At 37.5% G+C, this 22344-nt stretch overlaps 1 protein-coding gene across 6 annotated transcripts in view; it reads right to left on the bottom strand.

Annotated features, from left to right (window-relative positions):
• LOC118544703 (BEN domain-containing protein 5) overlaps positions 1 to 22344 on the bottom strand; it is a 1415283-nt gene that overhangs the window by 682879 nt on the left and 710060 nt on the right. For all 6 annotated transcript variants that reach the window (XM_078073180.1, XM_078073175.1, XM_078073174.1 and 3 more), the window contains one exon: positions 13026 to 13120. In XM_078073180.1, the coding sequence (XP_077929306.1) occupies positions 13026 to 13120 (95 nt within the window). The remainder of the gene's footprint in view (positions 1 to 13025; positions 13121 to 22344) is intronic.

Here is a 22344-nt window from a genome sequence, read left to right as displayed (position 1 = left end):
GACCTATACTCTGAAAACTATAAAACAAATGAAAAATTTCAAGATAACCCAAAGAAATGGCAAGACATTACATAGTCATGTGTTGGAAGAAAAAATATTGTTAAAATGCTTATAGTACCCAAAGCAATCCACCCATTTAATGCAATCCCTATCAAAATACCAGCAGCATTTTTCACAGAACTAGAACAAGCCTAAAATTTGTATGGAACCAGAAAAGACCGCAGATTGCCAAAGTAATCTTGACAAAGAAAAACAAAACTAGAGATATCACAATTCCAGATTTCAAGTAATATTATAAAGTGATAGTAATTAAAACAGCATGGTACTGGCATAAAAACAGACACATAGATCAATGGAACAGAATAGAAAACCCAAAAAATAAATCCACAATTATATAGTCAATTAACCTCTGACAAAAGGTGCAAGAATATGCAATAGGAAAATGTCTCTTCAACAAATGGTGTTGGGAAAACTAGATAGCTACATGCAAAAGAATGAAATTAGACCACTTTCTTACACCATACACAAAAATAAACTAAAAATAGATTAAATGTCTAAATGTGAGATGTGAAACCATAAAAATCCTAGAAGAGAGCACAAGCAGTAATTTCTCTGACATCGGCTGTAGCGACAGTTTTCTAGATATGTCTCTGAATCAAGGGAAATAAAAGCAAAAATAAACTACTGGGACTACATCAAAATAAAAAGTTTCTACACAGAGAAGGGAACAACCAACAAAACTAAAAGGAAACCTACTGTATGGGAGAAAATATTTGCAAATGACATATATGATAAAGGGTTAGTATCCAAAATATATAAAGAACTTATATAACTCAATGCCAAAAAACAAATAATCCAATGAATCATGGGCAGAAGACATGAGCAGACATTTCTCCAAAAAGACATACAGGTGGCCAACAGACACATGAAAAGATAATCAACATCACTCATCATCAAAGAAATACAAATCAAAACCTCACACCAGTCAGAATTGCTAAAATAAAAAAAAAAAATTAAAAACTCAAGAAACGACAAGTGTTGTCAAAGATGTGGAGAAATAGGAACCACTGTGTACTGTTGGTTGGAATGCAAACTGGTGCAGCCACTATGGAAAACAGTATGGAGGGTCCTATGGAGGGTCCTCAGAAAGTTAAACATAGAACTACCCTACCATTCAGTAATCATACTATTGGGTATATACCCCCAAAATACAAAAACACTCATTTAAAGGGATACATGAACCCCTATATTTATGGCAGCATTATTTACAATAGTCAAACTATAGAAGCAGCCCAAGTGTCCATAGATAGATGAATAGATAAAGAATACGTAAGATCTATCTATCTATCTATCATCTATCTATCTATCTATCTAGGAATATTACTCAGCCATAAAAAAGAATGAAATTTTGCCATTTGCAACAACATGGATAGAGGTAGAGAATATAATGCTAAGAGAAGTCAGTCAGTCAGAGAAAGATAAATACCATATGATTTCACCCACATGTGGAATTTAAGAAACAAAACAAATGAGTAAAGGGAAAAAAAGAGAGAGAGAGAGAGACAAACCAAGAAACAAACTCTTAACTATAGAGAATAAACTGATGGTTACAATAGGGGAGCTGGGGGGAGGGATGGGTGAAATAGGTGATAGGGATTTAAGAGTACACTTATCATGATGAAGAAAGAGAGAGAGAAAGAGAAAGAAAGCGAGCAAGCATGGCTATAGATCTCTCACAGATTTGGGACAGATTCTTGGCTCTGCCTCTGACTAGTTATGTGACTCTTTTCTGAGCCTCAGTTTCCTCATCTGGAGGTGATAGTCTCTGACTTTCCTGCCTCCTAGAGCTATTGTGAGGATATCATGATGCAAAATCCTTTTGTAACAATAAAGTATTTTGCAGACTGTTTAATGTTGTGGCTCAAGAGTTGGACAAACTGGGTTCAAATATAATTGTTGAAGAACAGTTAGGAGTCTTTAGACAAATACTTCTCTGTCCTTTAGTTTCTTCCTGTGCAAAATAAGGGCTTTGGACTAGGTGATCACTAAGACTCCTTCCTCCTGAGATGTTGGCATCACATGACACAAACACCAGGTTTCCTCACTCATGTCCTGGCCTGTTTGCTGTGAGAGTTAGAGAGAAATCATACAGCACAGTAGCACAGGGAGTGTATTAATGTGAGTTTAATTAATGGTAGCTATTATTGGCGCCATCCAAAGGCAAGAGGTAAGATTTGAATTCAGGTTTGACTGGTTGACCACAAAGCCAATGCTTTTTTCCTGCACCAAGCTGTTATCTTTCAGCCCCTTTACCTGGAGTAAAAGAAAAGGGAGGCAGTATGGCAGCACAGAAGAAAGCAATGGGCTTGCCAGTCAGTCCCATGTGGCCTCCAGGCTCTGCTCTGCTCTTACTTGCTGTATGATCTTGAGTGAGTCACCTACCCTCCTCATAACAAACAACAGAACCAGGTTAAATTCAGATTTCTCCACTCCAAAGCTTAAGCTATTAACCACTACTATACTAGAAAAAGGAAAAAGGATTAAGATTAAACTTAGCAACTTTACATTCAAATATCAGCTCTGCCACATTCTAGCTTTCCTAAACTATTAGGGCAAGTTACTTCATCATCCTGAGCCTTGGTATACTCATTTGTAAAACTGGGAAAGTGACAGATACCCTTCCCAAGGTTCCAAGAGAATCAAAGCATTTAGTACAAAATCTGAAAGCTGCTTACGGCAGAAAGATATACAATAATCTTGAATTAAATTGAATTGAACTCCATACAAGGAGACTGGAATCATAATATTTTAGGCCATAGTTTGAATATGAAGGGATCTTGGAAGTCACCACCTTCAGGTTCATTAACCAGCAAATTCTCCTTGCCTCTTACTCATTTCCTCATTTGTCTCACCATCCCATGACTGGGATTGTAGCATAGATTCTTTCTCTCTTCCTTTCTGTGCTTCCTTCCATTTGAGTTTTGAGGTCAAAACAATTACAATAACTGTAATACTTTCCCAGTATGCCCTATAATTTGATTGGGAACACTGACAGTGATATGGATGGTCCACCCTCCCTCCCAGGGCAGAAATCCTCTCCACTTTCTCCATGACAGGTGGACATCCTCTTTCTACTGAGGCAGCTCCAGAACTCACCACATGCTGAGAGTCCCTCAACGCTGGAAAGGTTCTATTTATAGGACACACTGTAGAAAACTAAAGGAAATTGTTAGAAATTGTTACCAAGCTCAAAGTTTTCAACTTTTATTTGAAGGCCATGTGGCACAGTGAGGAAAGTGATAGGTAGACAATCATTCCCATGTGGGCTCCAGGCTCTGCTATGCACTTACTTGCTGTATGATTTGTGACAAGTCATATATCTTCTTGTATTTCTATTTCCCCATTTGAAAGACTGTGAATAATAATCTTTATTTTATATAGAGTAGTGAGAGATATCAGTCTACGTGTTTTTTAAAATAAAATTTGATTCATATAACTGATAAGTGAAGCAGACAAAAGTACATTTGCTCTGGTGGAAATAAGAGAACAGCCTGCATTTTCACTGAGGTTTCTCCTTGACCTATGCAAGAACTCTCCAGGCAGCACAGGGTGAAAATTATCTAGAGTGGATAACCTTGCTGTGCTCTGTGTGAAGAAATGGTGGCACAGAGAGGTTAAGTGAGCTACTAGAAGACCCAGAGATGAAATATAGACTCAGGTCCATGTTATTCCCACCCCACTGCCCTATTTCTAGTTCCACATTTCCTCAGGTTACATTATTCATTCTAGAATATGATTTTTAGAGTTTTTCCTTTTGTTACACATTCAAAAAGACCCTCCCCATGTTTCCCTCCCAACCCTCATTCAGTCTCTGGGAAGCTTCAGATCCTTCTGCACTTGTTGAAATTCTTCAAAATATTCTTATACTTTTTGGGCTTTTTTGTGAAGAGTGGGTTAAGTAATGTGGTTTTAACTTTTTGTTTTGAGATAATTATAGATTCTTATGGATTTTCAAAAACAGTACAGAGAGGTCTTGTGTACTCTTCATCTGGGTTCCCTCAAAGGCTGCATTTTACATAACTATAGTTATGAATAATGAGTAACAATTTCAAAACCAGGAAATTTACATTGGTACAACATGTGTGCATAGTTCTATGCCATTTTATCACCACCATAATCAAGATATAGAACTACTTCATCACCATAAAGATCTCTCAGATGCTACCCCTTATGATCAAACCCACCCCACTATCATTTACCATCCTATATTATATATTATACATAACTTATCACAGACTATTGGTGTTGAAATTTACCATTTTGAGGTAAGTGCAAAAACTCTACCTCCTTTTAAGTCCTTTTACCTTTCCACATATAATATGATTATGTTAAATATTTCCTCCACATACATTGAAAACTGAATCAATGTTATAATTATTGCTTCAACATCAAACATAATTTAGAAATGGAGAAAAAGGAGTTTATTGTATTTACCTATTTACTTTTTATGTTATTTCTTTCTTTCTGACATTCCAAGAGTCCTTCTTTTATAATTTTTTTTTCTGTTTTAAGAACTTCCTTTTCCCATTCTTTTAGGGGAGGTCTTCTGTTGACGAATACTCTTTCCTTTTGATGAAATTTGTCCTTCTTCAAAATGTCTTGATTTCTTGGGGCGCCTGGGTGGCTCAGTTGGTTAAGCGACTGCCTTCGGCTCAGGTCATGATCCTGGAGTCCCGGGATCGAGTCCCACATCGGGCTCCCAGCTCAGCGGCGAGCCTGCTTCTCCCTCTGACCTTCTCCCCTCTCATGCTGTTTCTCTCGCTCGCTCTCTAATACATAAATAAATAAAATCTTTAAAAAAAAAAAAAAATGTCTTGATTTCTTGAAGGATATTTTTGCCGGATATTAGATTCTAAGTTTGCAGTTCTTTTCTTTCAGTACTGAAGAACATTGTGCCACTTTCCTTTGGCCTCTATAGTTTCTGATGTGAAATCTGTTGTGTTCAAATTTATTTTCCCATATAGGTAAGGTATGATTTTCTCTCACTGTTTTCAAGATTCTTTCTTTCCTTAGTTTGATTATGATGTTTCTTGGCATGGATTTCCCTCACTTTTTTCCTGTTTCGGGTTCACTCATTCTCTTGAATCTGTAGGTTTATGTCTTTTGCCAAATTTGAGATTTCAGCCATTTCAAACAAATTTTTCACCTCTCCTTCTGGAATTCTAATGATATGAATGTTAGATTTTTGGTCCCACAGGTCCCTGAGGTTCTGTTCATTTTTCTTTTTAGTCTATTTTTTCTCCATTGTTTAGATCTAATAACTTCTATTGTTCTATCCTCAGGTTCATTTATTCTGTTCTCTACTCCCTGCACTCTGCTATTGATCCCATCTTCAAGTGGATGGTAGAAGTTCAGATTCCTCATGTGGTCTGACATCATAGAGAAGAGGAAAGGATTCATTACTGACTAGCAGGAATGAAATTCCCAGTTCCCTACTTTTCTCTGACACCACCTGGTGGAGGGTTGGAGCAAAGATGGAAGTCTAGGCTCTCCACTCCTCCTTTGTTGGTGAGGGTGGAAGTGGGCAATTTTTTACCATGGTGTTTGGCTAGAGCAGGCAATTACTATCTCCAAAGTTTTCTGTCTTACTGGGCTGAACCCCCCCTTTGTTGTCTTTTGTTTAGCAAGAATAGGCTTTTGGGAAGACTTGTTTTTTATCTATGCCCATTGGCATTTCTAGGTTTCTGGCTTCTCAAGCAACCACTCTAGCATATACGATGCAAAAATGAAACCCAGGGAACTCACCACTATATAATTTTCAGGTCCTGAGAAACTCAGCCAGTCTTCCCTCTTCTCTCCACCTTTCAGGTCTTCTATGTTTGTTCCAAAAGTAATGTATATGGTTTTTAGCTGTACTTAGTGGGAGAAATAGGGAAGAGTGCATCTACTCCATCCCTTCCCAGAATGTCTGTAATGTCTTACCTTTTCTTTTTAATGCAATTATATTTATTTTTGGAAACTCAGTTTTGACACTATACTAATGCCAATATTCTTAAGACACAAGCTCAAATGAGAACAACAACAACCACCACAACAACAAAAAACAAAAGGACAATCTTACAGTTCCTAAACTAGTTTTTTTTTCAATGACAATTCTTAATGCTGTCCAGATTGCAGTAAAACTGATAGATCAAAGGTAGCATTTTAAATTGGTGCAACATATTTTGAGAGCATGCATACCAGAAGCTTATAGTCATCAATCCTGTAATCACTCCTTCAGGAACTGATTCTAAAAAATAATTTGACAAATCTATCTATCTATCTATCTATCATCTATCTATCTAATATTTCTACTTTAGAAAAAATATATCAAATATATTAAAAAACTAAATGCTCACTAATGGAGATATGATAGAGTAAATTATGACATATAAAAACAGTAAACAATTCTCCAACTATGGTATAATGAACACTAGTAGAAAACATGAGAAACTGTTTTGATACAATGTTAAATGAAAAGAAGAGAATATAAATGGGTATACATATTTGATTGCTGCTGTGTGAAAACGTGCTTATGGAAACAAAAACTAAAAAAGAATATGTAAAATTAAAACAACTGTTAGGTTTAGCAGAAGGATAATGGATTAATGAATTTATTTAACAAATATTTATTGAGTATGTCATATAGACCAAGCACAGTTTGAGGTGCTAAGGATACACAAATGAATACAAAAATGATGAAAATCCCTATTCTCATGGCTTACTTTCTAATAGATGGAGAGACAGCTAACAAAATAAATAATACATTATAGTTTGCTAGATGGTAATAAGCACTATACAGAAGAATAAAGCAGGAAGATTACGTATATGGGGGGCTAAGGGATATAATTTTATTGTAAATGTATGACTTATTTGTTTTTAAATGTGAATTCATTAATTTATAATTTTTAAATATTATTTTTTGTAACAATAGAGTAAAGCCCCATTATTTCAGAAAATACATCTTTAATTTCAAAAGTTTAGTTTCTTTTTTCACAAGATCAAGACTAAAGATTATCATTAGATTAAGAATAATATAAGAGATTAAGAATAATATAGAGCCAATGCTATTTGTACATACTATCACTACACTTAATGCAAAAGGGTATTTATTTATTTACTTATTTATTTTAAAGATTTTATTTATTTTTTGACAGAGAGACACAGCGAGAGAGGGAACACAAGCAGGGGGAGTGGGAGAGGGAGAAGCAGGCTTCCCAGGGAGCAGGGAGCCCGATGCAGGGCTCGATCCCAGGACCCTGGGATGACCTGAGCCGAAGGCAGACGTTTAACGACTGAGTCACCCAGGTGCCCCTCAAAAGGGTATTTATTGTAACTGCCTGTTTACTTGTTGTCTGTCCCATGGACTTGTATCTCTTTCTGAATTTTTGTAGCCAAACTTTTGAAAGAACCATCTATATTTATAGTCTCCATTTCTTTACACTTTCTTCATCCCTCAACTCACTCATTATCTCATACAGCTGGCTTGAACTCCTGCCGTGTCACTAGAATGGCAGTCAACAAAGTCTCTAATGACCTCTACATCACTACATGCATTGGGCATTTTAAGACTTTAATTATCTTTTACCTTTCAGTAGCAATTGGCAGTGTTAGTCACTCCCTCTTTTTTAGAAAAGCCCTCTCTTCTTGGTTACATGACATCATACTATCTTGGTTTTCTTCCTACACCTCTGGCCAGTTCCTCTTAACCTCTTTTGTGAGTTTCTCATCCTCTATCCAACTTTTATTTATTTATTTTTAAAGATTTTATTTATTTATTTGACAGAGAGAGACACAATGAGAGAGGGAACACAAGCAGGGGGAGTGGGAGAGGGAGAAGCAGGCTTCCCGTGGAGTAGGGAGCCCGATGCGCAGCTCGATCCCAGGACCCTGGGATCATGACCTGAGCCAAAGGCAGGTGCCTACTGAGTCACCCAGGCACCCTCTATCCAACTTTTAAATTGAGGGATTTCTCAGAGCCCTGTCCTAATCTTCCCTCTTCAGTCCATACAACCTCCCTGGGAGACCACATCTGCCCCCACCATTCTAGTTATCATCTACAGGCTGATGACTCCTGAATCTGTACCTCCAGATTCCTCTCTTGGGTCTCTTACCAATAAACCCTACTGCCTACTTGACATCTGTACTTGGATATCTCTCAGGCATTTCTAGCTCTATGCTTCCAAGGTCAAGATCATCATCTCCTCTTTCCAACCAAATCTGCCAAAACTCTTTCCTCTTATAACCCTCGTCTTCAGTAAATAACACCACCAACCCTTCTGTTGTATATGCCAGAAAACCCCGGAGTCATCTAGAACTCCTACCTCTCTTTTACCCTCTACATCTATTCAATCAAAAGGTTAAATTGATTCAATCTTCTGTTAACCCTCAAATCCACCCACTTGTTTTCATCACTACTGTTACCAGTCTAATCCATCATCAGCTGTAGCCTAAGGTATTGCAAAAAACCTCCAAACAACTGCACTCCTTCCAAGATATTCACTATTAAGCATTAAGACTGATCTTTCTAAACTGCCATTCTGATCATGCCCTGTTTAATTTCTTCAGTTTCTTTATAGTGCCTTCAGAATCAAGTCCAGCTCTTTACCTTGGCTTACAAAACTCACCTCAATCTCACTCCTACCTACCTCTCTAGTCACCTTCTCTTTAGAATTTCATGTTCCAATCATATTGGCCTTTTCTCAACAAAAATGTAATGTTCTTTCTCATCCCTTTGTTTTCAAACACACTTTATTACTTCACACATATCCCAACTTACTATGATCTCACCTGTTCATCTTTCAGTTCTCAGCATAAGTAACACACCTACGAAAGGTCTCTTATCCTTGAAGCAGGTTAAGTCTTAAATGCTGAATAGTTTCCACAGTATGCTAAATTCTCCCGGTTTTCACAGTTATCACACTTTACTATATTTACATGTTTGATGCCTAGCCCAGTAGACTATGAGCTTTATGATAACAGTAATCACATGTCTCCCTATTATTTTGTTCTGATACCTTGCATAATTCCTGGTCTACTGTAACTACTTATAAGGATTTATTGACAGGGAGAAGGAGGGAGGGAAGAAGGAAGGAAGGAGAAAGGTTAGGAAGAAAAGGAGAGAGAAAGAGAAGGCATAATGCTCACCCAATCAGTCTTGAGTGAGTCGGGGAAAAAGGAAAGAAATGGTCAGGGAATTTACTGAATTCATAAGCTCTTTGAAACTTTTTAAAGTTACCCATTTCACATGTGTTTCTTATAAAACTGAAAAAGCTACTTTGCATTTTACAGTGAGGAAATTGAGGCTTATAAAATAAATGTCATAGCTCATCATGTTATATCTGCCATCTGGAATTCCATTTCCTTAATTTTGTTCATGTCCAAGTGCACCCAAAGGTTCTCCTTTACTCTCCACAGCCCTAATCATGTAATTTTCTTTCTCTTCTCTAATCCCACAGCATACTTTATTTTAGCACAATACTCTTTATTTTGTACTTATTTCTGTTTGTGTTTCAACTTGTAGAAAATAAAATTTTAAAGAAATAATCCAGATCAGATTATTCATATTATCAGATTCATATTATCACCCCAAGACCTGGCATAAAGTTAGATGTTCAATAAAATTGTGTTAAATGGAAGCCACTTTTGAGATTTAGTCTAATCTCCTCAATCTACTATAATGGACAAGTCGATCAGAAAAGTTATTTCAGATCTACCAAAGGCCAAACAGCAGCATGCAAGTCCCTGCTTCTTTGTGTCCCCTTCTTCCACCTTCCCTGTGCATTGAATATGGGAACAATAGTAAACTTGGGAGTCCTGAGGTCTCTGGCTAATGCTACCACTTACTGCTTGTACAAATATCCTAGACTTAGCTTCTGCTTAAGTAAGAATATTAATTTTGGCTGTCTTGTAATGCCAGTCCCTGCAGTGCCTATCACAAAGCAATTTCAGCCTTGGACAATATTAAAAAATATTAATGAACTGCTGCTGCATAAACTTGAGCCTTAAAAACCAACACTTCTTAAGAAGTCTAATATGGAAACAAAATTAGAGTGAATTAAAATAGGCAGAAAATTTCTGAATATTTTAGCTTCTCCATTTTGGTGCTAGGTATTCTGACTTTATCTCCTCAAGGCAGAACAATCTTGAGTAGCCATATATTTGCACAATGGCTTTTAGTTGCTTTTTTGTTCATCAGCTTTCTACAACTAGTTGATTACCAAACCTATGCTAAGGCCTGAAGGCATCTTTACTTGGCATCAGTTATGGGCCCCTATAATAGAGGTGAAGAAGAATGTTTTATTTTACCTTGAAAAGGTGAAAGTGTCTTTTCCTAATCTGGTAAATATTTCATCCAGGAAATTGAGAATTTTTATTATTTGTCATGAGGTAAGAATTTTTCCAAGGCCTGTTTGGAATATTAAAGGAAGTGAAATCCCTAGATAAGAAAGGTATCAGAAACTTCTTTTGTTTGGTTGCCTTGGATTTGGAGAAAACCAGAATTAGGAAAACACTAGAGTAGATATTCTAATACTGGAATCTACAATGTATTTGTCAGTTTTGAGTCAGGCTGTTGTCTAGAATCCTAAATTATAATGGACTCTTCAGGGCCAATAAAATCTAATAATCTGAGAGCCAAACAGTCATGTACAATTTTTGTGTTGCCCTAAGAACATTTAGAATGACTATTGGAAGACAGGTTCTGGTACAGGTAACTGACACAAGAAAGAGAAGAAAGTCCTAAGCAGAAAACACCAAAGGGACAGAAAGAATCCTTAGAACAAACCAGTAGCAAGGAGTATAACAATTATGGCATGTACAGATCAGTTAATAAAATTCTAAAAAGAAAATTCCCTTTCAGGACAGATCTTTTCTGTCATATACATACTGTATCCCCAATATCTAGAATAGTATGTGATACATTAAGATGATCAATAAAGTCCTACTAAGTGAATAATATCTCAGTCTGGCTTTAAGAAAGGGGACTATGAAGGAATGTGAGTAGTTTTGCATCCAAAGTCTGGGGTTAGCAAAGTCAAAAAGATGAGAGATGAGACATATCAACAACCTGATTTGCTCTGGTACCTCATACCTTACCAGCCTGATGAACTACAATAAACTGAATTCTGAATATTTAAGCTTTTTCAGACTATTAGAGAAGCCCCATGACTGGATAATGGCTGCTGCTGAGAGCCTGCCAATACTGGATAAGAGTACTAACTTCATCCTCAGATATTATAATATAAATGCAAGGACTCATTAACATTTTAAAATCTTGTCAAGAGCCCTGACAGAGAGGCCCCAGATGATAATCCATAAGAAACAAAACAAAACAAAATGAAATGATTAAAGCTTAAGGATTTTAAAAGCACAAAAAAAAAAAAAAAAAAGAGAGAAGACTCCAGCATTGAACAGTTGGGGAAAAGGGATGGTGATTATGGTTGCTGTGTAAGATCCTAACATAGAGCCTCATAAAAGAAATACAATGTTATTTTGAGGACCCTCATGATCAGATCAACAGTGATGTCCTTTTGTTGGCAAGGTTTGAAGTACACATCTACACATAGACACCTATTAACAGAGAGATGTGCTATATTATTATCCACTGGGCTGAGTTCAGAAATTCAAAACAAAGGCCTACCCCTTGCCCAGATTCCATTGTCAAAAGGAGATCCAGGAATGGCAGTATAGTTGACTTGATGCAGCAAAGCAAAAAAAAAAAAAAAAAACAACAAGCCCAGGAAGATATTTTTATCTTTTAATAAACAGTTTTCATTATCATCCAATGCCTACACTTTTACAAACCTGAGCTTCTCAGCCCAGCATTTATAGAAAATTGCCAAGTATCGTTTGTAGATAAAAGCACAATTCAATATTTATGAATTGCTAGTTTTCTATAAATATAGACATTTGGAGATGATCTTCTCACTAGTCATTAAAATTTGAATAGGGATCAAAGCTAGAATAATATTAACAAATCCTCACATTTGTATAGTGTTTTACATAATACTATTAATAATAGATGACATTTATTGAGCACTTAGCAAGTGCCAGGCACTTTACATGTAAATTCTCATAACGAATTCAGTTTAGTTCAACAAGCATTCAATTAATACCTACTGTGTGATAGATGAATAACATTGGCTTCTATCTTTAAAAACTCTCATTTTTGGTGCATTCAATCAATGTTTGTTGAAAGAATAAATGAATGGATGGATGAAAAATTAATTGGTTTGGATGGTACTGTGGGGTAATAAAAATAACACAGGCTCCTCTCAGTACCTATGGTATAGAGAAAGTACTTACCCTCTCCTAGCCTCAACTTTTTCATCTGTAATATAGGAATATTTAAGCTCTCCCTTGCAAAACTGTTGTGATAATACTGACAGCAAATGTAAAATATGTAAAAAGAACAGGCTCTCAGTAAGTGAGAGCAGTTATCATCATCATCACTACCATAATTATTACTATTTTAAACAAGCCTATCAAACTCTCCTCACCCTCGCTACAGCAATGAACAAGTATAATTTTAACATGCACAAAGCACACATCTATATAAAAATGCCACAAAGAAACCATCAAAGCAAGGGAAATCTACTAAACTGTAGTTCCCAATGTTCTACCAGGTTACTATACAACATCTCTGCTCAGGCTAGGAAACAAAAATAAAACAACATAGAATCAATTTCAGTTACATTTCCAAAGACACCATGATAAAAGGCCAACAGGACAGGAAGTTTACCAAATAACAGACTGTACCTTCCCTCATAATGGAATGCTGGTCACTCCATATGTGGAACCATGTTCCCTATTCCAACATTCTCAGAGAGCCCTACCCTTGACCTAGAACCCAGACAATAGCCATCAAGAAAACTCATCTTACTCCTCTCAGTGCCAGTGAGGTTAAGCCCTAGCCATCCAGCACATAAACTTTGAGACCTGGGTCAAATTCCCAACCAGAAGTAGGCCCCGTTCTGGTCACTTACCATTTGGGTCTGCTTGTAGATTTCACCATAGGAGCCATTCCATCTCTATAAAGACTCTTGGTTTTACTGAAGTTAACAATGTTGAAAATGACTCTCTGAAAAAAAAGGAAAAAAGTTTATAAGAAGACTATGCTATGCAAGTCGTCACTTCCTGCTAATCAGGAATGGAAATGATAAGCAAGGTTACAGGAAGCCATATGGACTAGTTGCCAACAGTATAGTGAGAATAAATGGTGCCCGTAGAAAGTCAATGTATTTGTGCCAGCTTAGCACAGTAGTCAAGAGCACAGACTCTGAAACCTGGAAGCTTGAGTTTTAATCCCACTCTACCACCCTCAAGTCATGTGACCTTGCCAAGCTACTAAACCTTTCTGTGTTTCAGTTTCCTCATTTGAAAAATGGCAATAATAACAGTACTTAGGATTACTGATGATAATTAAATAAGGTAATATATGTACAGTGTTTGGAACCATGCTTTGTACATAGTTAATGCTACATAAATTTTAGCTATTATTAACTGTGCCCTTTCTTGAGGCTGACCTACAATTTATATGGAAATGAGTAATAGAATTATTAGAGTAAGAGTATTACATTTGAAGTTCAGAAAAGATAATAACTGAAGGCAAAATTGAAGTTTAAAAGTTCTGCAACTGTTCAGCACCCCTTTTACTAGACCTGGAGGATATATGTCCTCTTCTGCACCTCCTTTTGTTATCCTTCACTGGGGGCCAGAGGTACTGAGCTCAACCCTAATTTCAGCATCAATTTATAGAAGCATAGGTACTTGGGTAAGTCCCTTCCCTCTCTGGGGGCTTCATGTTTAAAATGGAGCAGTGGAGTGCTCTAGATGACTAAAATCTTTCCAGGAGGGTAGTATAGGTAAAAGAGATCAGTCTTTGTTTTAGTAAACAGTTTCATTATTATAAGTGGAGAAGAGAGATGGGGAAAGAGAAGAGAATTGGGGTTAAAAGACACTCAATGACCATTGAAATAGTCCAAAAGAGAGAGGATGAGAACCAGATCAAAGACAGCAAGAATAGTCAGAGAAATAGGAAAACTTTCAAAAGGTTACCATAGGCTAGTTTTTCTATCCATAGGCGGTGAAAGAGAACGAAGCATCAAAATTCACATCTAATTTCATTGAGCAAATATTTATTGTCTGATGTATTATATAATATCAAGGGCCAGGAATTTTATACATTTTTATAAATGTTTAAATACTCTACTATAACTATACAAAATATTACCAACTCCATTTTACAGATGTGGAAACTGAGCTCAGAGAAGTTAATTAATTTGTCCAAAGTCATGCAATTAATATATGGAGAGTTGATATTTAAATCCAGGGAATAAAAAAAGATAAGTAAAACATCCATGATCTCTACCCTTGAGTTACTCACTAAGGTTCCAGAATTCTTTAACTATAACCAAGCCTGTTTTGTAAAGTAAGGGCAAAAATAAATAAAATGGTAATTTTTTAACCTTTTAAAATTTTGTTTACTTAAAAGAGAAAATCAAAGCTATTTTCTCTGGCATCGCATTTGGGACTAACATAAAATGCTTTGTTCCATGAAATAAGCTCTTAGGAATAACGTGTTTTCCTTTCCGCTCAGAGACCCAGTTACTGACCCCATCACCAGGCATTTCAGATGCAGACTTCTCTTCTGTCATTAAATTAAGTCATCAAGAATGTCCAAGACTGTTCAGTTATTAATAACCTGGACCCAGGGGCGCCTGGGTGGCTCAGTCGTTAAGCATCTGCCTTAGGCTCAGGTCATGATCCCAGGGTCCTGGGATCAAGCCCCGCTTCGGGCTCCCTGCTCAGCGGGAAGCCTGCTTCTCCCACTCTCACTCCCCCTGCTTGTGTTCCCTCTCTTGCTGTGTCTCTCTCTGTCAAATAAATAAATAAAATCTTAAAACAATGACAACAACAAAAAACACCTGGACCTGCCTGTGTTCAGTTCAATTACTTCTCCCAGGGTCTTGGCTGCTGTCTGGTTTAAGAAAGTAAGTATCAAGGTGACAAATGGCCTTTGAACCTCACAGGGCTTAATCCCCCTTTTCTGAGATTTTCCAGGTATCAGATCTATTTCCAGTGAACCTGGAAGCCATACTGCACTTTTAGGATCTAGATTAATGCTAAATATAAGGGAAAATCTAATACAGAAATAATGTTCATATGTGTAGCTGGAATAAAGAAATGAGAAAGTGAAGTATCTTTTGATCATTAATATCCTACTATCCTCTGCCCAGTAAAATTACCCAGGTCTTTTAAATATGCAATATTATTTCCTGACTTGTTAATTTTAGCCATTCTGACTGGTGTGAGGTGGTATCCCATTGAGGTTTTGATTTGGATTTCCTTGATGCCGAGCGATATTGAGCTTTTTCATGTGTCTGTTGGCCATTTGGATGTCTTCTTTGGAAAAATGTCTGTTCATGTCTTCTGCCCATTTCTTGATTGGATCATTTGTTCTTTGGGTGTTGAGTTTGATAAGTTCTTTATAGATTTTGGATACTAGCCCTTGATCTGATATGTCATTTGCAAATATCTTCTCCCATTCTGTCGGTTGTCTTTTGGTTTTGTTGACTGTTTCTTTTGCTGTGCAAAAGCTTTTTATCTTGATGAAGTCCCAATAGTTCATTTTTGCCCTTGCTTCCCTTGCCTTTGGTGATGATTCTAGGAAGAAGTTGCTGCAGCTGAGGTCAAAGAGGTTGCTGCCTGTGTTCTCCTTTAGGATTTTGATGGACTCCTGTCTCACATTAAAGTCTTTCATCCATTTTGAGTCTATTTCTGTGTGTGGTGTAAGGAAATGGTCCAGTTTAATTCTTCTGCATGTGACTGTCCAATTTTCCCAACACCATTTGTTGAAGAGACTGTCTGTTTTCCATTGGACATTCTTTCCTGCTTTGTCGAAGATTAGTTGACCATAGAGTTGAGGGTCCATTTCTGGGCTCTCTATTCTGTTCCACTAATCTATGTGTCTGTTTTTGTGCTAGTACCATACTGTCTTGATGATGACAGCTTTGTAATACAGCTTGAAGTCCGGAATTACGATGCCACCAGCTTTGCTTTTCTTTTTGGACATTCCTCTGGCTATTCAGGGTCTTTTCTGGTTCCATACAAATTTTAGGATTTTTTGTTCCATTTCTTTGAAAAAGGGGAATGGTATTTTGATAGGGATTGCATTGAATGTGTAGATTGCTCTAGGTAGCATTGACATCTTCACAATAATTATTCTTCCAATCCATGAGCTTGGAACGTTTTCCATTTCTTTGTGTCTTCCTCAATTTCTTTCATGAGGATTTTATAGTTTTCTAAGTACAGAATCTTTGCTTCTTTGGTTAGATTTATTCCTAGGTATCTTATGGTTTTGGGTGCAATTATAAAAGTGATGGATTCCTAATTTCTCTTTCTTCTGTCTTGTTGTTGGTGTATAGGAATGCCACTGATTTCTGTGCATTGATTTTATATCCTGCCACTTTACGGAATTCCTGTATGAGTTCTAGCAGTTTTGGGGTGGAGTCTTTTGGGTTTTCCATATAAAGTATCATATCATCTGCAAAGAGTGAGAGTTTGACTTCTTCTTTGCCGATTTGGATGCCTTTTATTTCTTTTTGTTGTCTGATTGCTGTCGCTAGGACTTCTAGTACTATGTTGAATAGCAGTGGTGAGAGTGGACATCCCTGCCATGTTCCTGACCTTAGGGGGAAAGCTCTCAGGTTTTCCCCATTGAGAATGATATTCGCTGTGGGTTTTTCATAGATGGCTTTTACGATATTGAGGTATGTACCCTCTATCCCTATACTCTGAAGACTTTTGATGAAGAAAGGATGCTGTACTTTGTTAAATGCTTTTTCTGCATCTTTGAGAGGATCATATGGTTTTTGTTCTTTCTTTTATTAATGTATTGTATCACATTGATTGATTTGCGGATGTTGAACCAACCCTGCAGCCCAGGAATAAATCCCACTTGGTAGTGGTGAATAATCCTTTTAATGTACTGTTGGATTAGTACAATAGTCAATGTACTATTGACTAGTATTTTGGTGAGAATTTTTGCATCCATGTTCATCAAGGATATTGGTCTGTAATTCTCCTTTTTGATGAGGTCTTTGTCTGGTTTGGGGTAATGGTGGCCTCCTAAAATGAGTTTGGAAGTTTTCCTTCCATTTCTATCTTTTGGAACAGCTTCAGAAGAATAGGTATTAATTCTCCTTTAAATGTTTGGTAGAATTCCCCTGCGAAGCCATCTGGCCCTGGGCTCTTTTTTGTTGGGAGATTTTTGATTGCTGCTTCAATTTCCTTAGTGGTTGTAGGTCTGTTCAGGTTTTCTATTTCTTCCTGGTTCAGTTTTGGTAGTTTATACATCTCTAGGAATGCATCCATTTCTTTCAGATTATCTAATTTGCTAGCATATAGTTGCTCATAATATGTTCTTATAATTAATTGTATTTCTTTGGTGCTGGTTGTGATCTCTCCTCTTTCATTCATGATTTTATTTATTTGGGTCATTTCTCTTTTCTTCTGGTAAGTCTGGCCAGGGGGTTATCAATCTTATTGTTTCAAAGAACCAGCTCCTAGTTTCGTTGATCTGTTCTACTGTTCTTTTGGTTTCTATTTCATTGATTTCTGCTCTGATCTTTATTATTTCTCTTCTCCTGCTGGGTTTAGGCTTTATTTGCTGTTCTTTCTCCAGCTCCTTTAGATGTAGGGTTAGGTTGTGCATTTGAGACCTTTCGTGTTTCTTGAGAAAGGCTTGTATTGCTATATACTTTCCTCTTAGGACCGCCTTTGCTGCATCCCAAAGATTTTGAACATTTGTGTTTTCATTTTCATTGGTTTCCATGAATTTTTTAAATTCTTCTTTAATTGCCTGGTTGACCCATTCATTCTTTAGTAGGATGCTCTTTAGCCTCCATGTATTTGAATTCTTTCCAACTTTCCTCTTGTGACTGAATTTTTGTTTCAAAGCATTGTGGTCCGAAAATATGCAGGGAATTATCCCAATCTTTTGGTACCGGTTGAGATCTGATTTGTGACCTAGGATGTGATCTATTCTGGAGAATGTTCCATGGGCACTAAAGAAGAATGTGTATTCTGTTGCTTTGGGATGGAATGTTCTGAATGTATTTGTGAACTCCATTTGTTCCAGTGTGTCAGTTAAAGTCTTTATTTCCTTGTTGATCTTTTGTTTAGATGATTTGTCCGTATCAGTGAGAGGGGTGTTAAAGTCACCTACTATTATTGTATTGTTGTCAATGTGTTTCTTTGCTTTTGTTATTAATTGGCTTATATAATTGGCTGCTCCCATTTTAGGGGCATAGACATTTACAATTGTTACATCTTCTTCTTGGATAGACCCTTTAAGTATGATATAGTGTCCTTCCTCATCTGTTATTATAGTCTTTGGTTTAAAATCTAACTTGTCTGATATATGGACTGCCACCCCAGCTTTCTTTTGGTGTCCATTAGCATGGTAAATTGTTTTCCACCCCCTCACTTTCAATCTCTGTGCCTCCTGGATTTTGATGCCTGTTTCCTTCCCCAAATTAGGGAAGTTCTCTGCTATAATTTGCTCCAATATACCTTCTGCCCCTCTCTCTCTTTCTTCTTCTTCTGGGATGCCAATTATTCTAATATTGTTTCGTCTTATGGTATCACTTCTCTCTCGAATTCTGCCCTCGTGATCCAGTAGTTGTTTATCTCTCTTTTTCTCAGGTTCTTTATTTTCCATCATTTGGTCTTCTATATCACTGTTTCTCTCTTCTGCCTCATTTATCCTAGCAGTTAGAGCCTCCATTTTTTATTGCACCTCATTAATAGCCTTTTTGATTTCGACTTGGTTAGATTTTAGTTCTTTTATTTCTCCAGAAAGGGTTTCTCTAATATCTTCCATGCTTTTTTCAAGCCCAGCTAGTATCTTTAAAACCATCATTCTGAACTCTAGTTCTGAAATCTTACTAATGTCTGTATTGATTAGGTCCCTGGCAGTAGGTACTGCCTCTTGTTCTTTTTTTTGAGGTGGTTTTTTCCATCTTGTCATTTTGTCCAGAGGAGAATAGATGAATGAGAGAACAAAATGTTAATAGGGTAAAAATTACCCCAGAAAAATATACACTAAACCAATCAGAAGAGACCTGAAACTGGGGGAAAAGAAAGGGAAGAAATAAAAAAAAAGAAAAGAAAGAGAAAAAGAAAAAAAGAATATGATCAAATATGATCAGGCTGGTGAATAGATCAGTACCACACACTAGATTTTGGGCATATTTTGGTCTGTTAGAAGAAACTGCCTCCCAAAATTTTAAAGAAAGAAAAGCTGATTTATGTACAAAAATAAAGGTAAATATGATGAAGGTATGGAATATGACTGTAAAGATGAAAATTATAAAAGATTTTATATAGGAATTGATAAGAAGTTGGTTGAAAAAAGAAGAGAAATTAAAAAAAAAGAAAAGAAAAGGGAGAGAATGTGATCAGGCAGGAGATTAGAACAAAGCCATACACTAGAGATTTAGGGTATATTTTGGTCTGTGAGAAGAAACTGTATTCCAAAATTTTAAAGAGAAAACAACTTATATATATACCAAAAATAAGGTTAACTAATATGAAAGGATAGAATATGACTCTAAAAATGAAAGATAAAAAAGATTTTTAAAAAAGGGACTGATAAGATGTTGGTTGAGAAAGGAAAAAAGAAAAATAAAAAAAAAAAAGAAAATTAAAAAAATTAACTTTGAAAGACTAAAGAATCATGGGGAAAAAAGCCATGAATTTTATGTGCAGTATTCCCCTACTGCTGGCGTTCTGCCATACTCATTGATCGGTAAACTTGGTCTTGGCTGCCTGTTCTTGTTGATTCTCTGGGGGAGGGGTCTGTTGCAGTGGTTTTCAAATGTCTTTGCTGGAGGCTGAATTGTCCTGCCCTTGCTGGGGGCCAGGCTAAGTAATCTGCTCAGGTTTGCTCTCAGTAGCTTTTGTTCCCTGCAAGCTTTCCGTACAGGTTTGGAGGACGAGAGTGAAAATGGCAGCCTCCCAATCTCTGCCCTGGAGGAGCCGAGAACTCGGGGCCCCACTCCTCAGTGCGCCCCCAGAGAAAAGCAGTCAATCAGTCCTGTCTCCCCGGTCTCCGGCCGCACTCTGTGCTCACCCGGCCAGTGACCAAGTGTTTCTATCTCTGGCACACGACCCCCGTGTGGAGTCTCCAAACCTAGCCGATTCCTGCAGTGAGCTTCCGTGCCACTCCTTCCGGGGGAGGAAGGTGAGTCTCCCCGGATATGCTGCTTGTTGTGTCCCTGCTGGAAAAGCAGTGGCCTGACTGTGCTGCGGATCACGGTTTATGGTAACCCCGAGCTGAGAGCCCACTCCTTGGCTCCGTCTTTGCAGCCGGCTTCCCTGCTCCGATACCTGGGAGCTCTGCCCACTCAGGCACCCCCGGTCTTTATGTGACCCCGAGGATCCTGAGACCACACTGTCCCAGCGAGTGTTCCACCCCCTGCTTAGCCACTGGAGAGACGTCCCTCAGCGGAGCAGACTTCTAAAATTCCGATTTTGTGCTCCACTGCTCTATCACTTGCTGGTAGCGGCTGACAGAGGCTCCCTCCCGCCACCATCTATCTTCCTGAATATCGCCTCGGATTCACTTCTCCGCACATCCTACCTTCCAGAAAGTGGTCGCTTTTCTGTTCAGAGTTGCTGCTATTCTTTTCATTGATCTCCTGTTGAGTTTGTAGGTGTTCAGCAAAGTTTGATCCCTACCTAGCTGAATTCCTGGGACCAGATGAAATTTAGGTCTCCTACTCCTCCACCATCTTGCTCCTGCCCCTTCTCAATGTGGTTTTGATTTGAATTTCCTTGATGGCTAATGATGTTGAACTTTTTTTTATATGTCTGTTAGCCATTCGTATGTCTTCTTTGGAGAAGTGTCTGTTCATGTCTTCTGCCCATTTCTTGACTTGATTATTTGTTTTTTGGGGGTGTTGAGTTTGAGAAGTTCTTTATAGATCTTGAATACCAGCCCTTTATCTGTAGTGTCATTTGCAAATATCTTCTCCCATTCTGTATGTTGTCTCTTTGTTTTGCTGACTGTTTCCTTTGCTGTGCAGAAGCGTTTTATCTTGATGAAGTCCCAAAAGTTCATTTTTGATTTTGTTTCCCTTGCCTTTGTAGACCTGTTTTGAAAGAAGTTGCCTAGCCCATGTCAAAAAGGTTACTGCCTATTTTCTCCTCTAGGATTTTGATGGATTCCTGTCTCACATTGAGGTCTTTCATCCATTTTGAGTTTATCTTTGTGTATGGTGTTAGAGAATGGTCGAGTTTCATTCTTCTGTATATAGCTGTCCAATTCTCCCAGCACCATTTATTGAAGAGACTGTCTGTTTTCCATTGCATATTTTTTTCCTGCTTTGTCAAAGATTAGTTGACCATAGAGCTGAGGGTCCATATCTGGGCTCTCTATTCTGTTCCACTGATCTATGTGTCTGTTTTTATGCCAGTACCATGCTGTCTTGGTGATCACTGCTTTGTAATATAGCTTGAAATCAGACAACATGATGCCCCCAGCTTTGTATTTCTTTTTCAACATTTCCTCGGTGATTCGGGGTCTTTTCTGGTTACATACAAATTTTAGGTTTGTTCCCAGCATTTTGAAAAATGCCATTGGTATTTTGATCCAGATGGTGTTGAAAGTATAGACTGCTCTGGGCAGCATAGACATTTTAACAATGCTTATTCTTCCAATCCATGAATATTTTTCCATCTTTTTGTGTCTTCTTCAATTTCCTTCATAAGTGTGCTGTAGTTTCTAGAGTTTAGGTCCTTTATCTCTTTGGTTAGGTTTATTTCAAGGTATCTTGAGGTTTTTGGTGCTATTGTAAATGGAATTGATTCCCTAATTTCTCTTTCTAGAGTTACACTGTTAGTGTTTAGGAAAGCAACTGATTTCTATGCATTGATTTTGTATCCTGCCACATTACTGAATTGCTGTATGAGTTCTAGTAATTGGGGGTGGAGTCTTTTGGGTTTTCCACATAAAGTATCATCATCTGCAAAGAGAGAGAGTTTGACTCCACATGGTTCTCTCAATTGATGCAGAAAAAGCATTTGACAAAATACAGCATACTTTCCTGATTAAAACTCTTCAGAGTATAGGGATAGAGGGAACATTCCTCAATTTCATAAAAACCATCTATGAAAATCCCACAGCGAATATCATCCTCAATGGGGAAAAGCTGAGAGCCTTTCCCTTAAGATCAGGAACACAACAAGGATGTCCACTCTTGCCACTATTGTTCAACATAGTACTGGAAGTCCTAGCAA

This window comes from Halichoerus grypus, chromosome 5 (genome assembly GCF_964656455.1).
Source record: "Halichoerus grypus chromosome 5, mHalGry1.hap1.1, whole genome shotgun sequence".
NCBI lineage: Eukaryota > Metazoa > Chordata > Mammalia > Carnivora > Phocidae > Halichoerus > Halichoerus grypus.
Note: the sequence above shows the minus strand (reverse complement) of the source record. Positions and strands in the feature narration are given on the sequence as shown.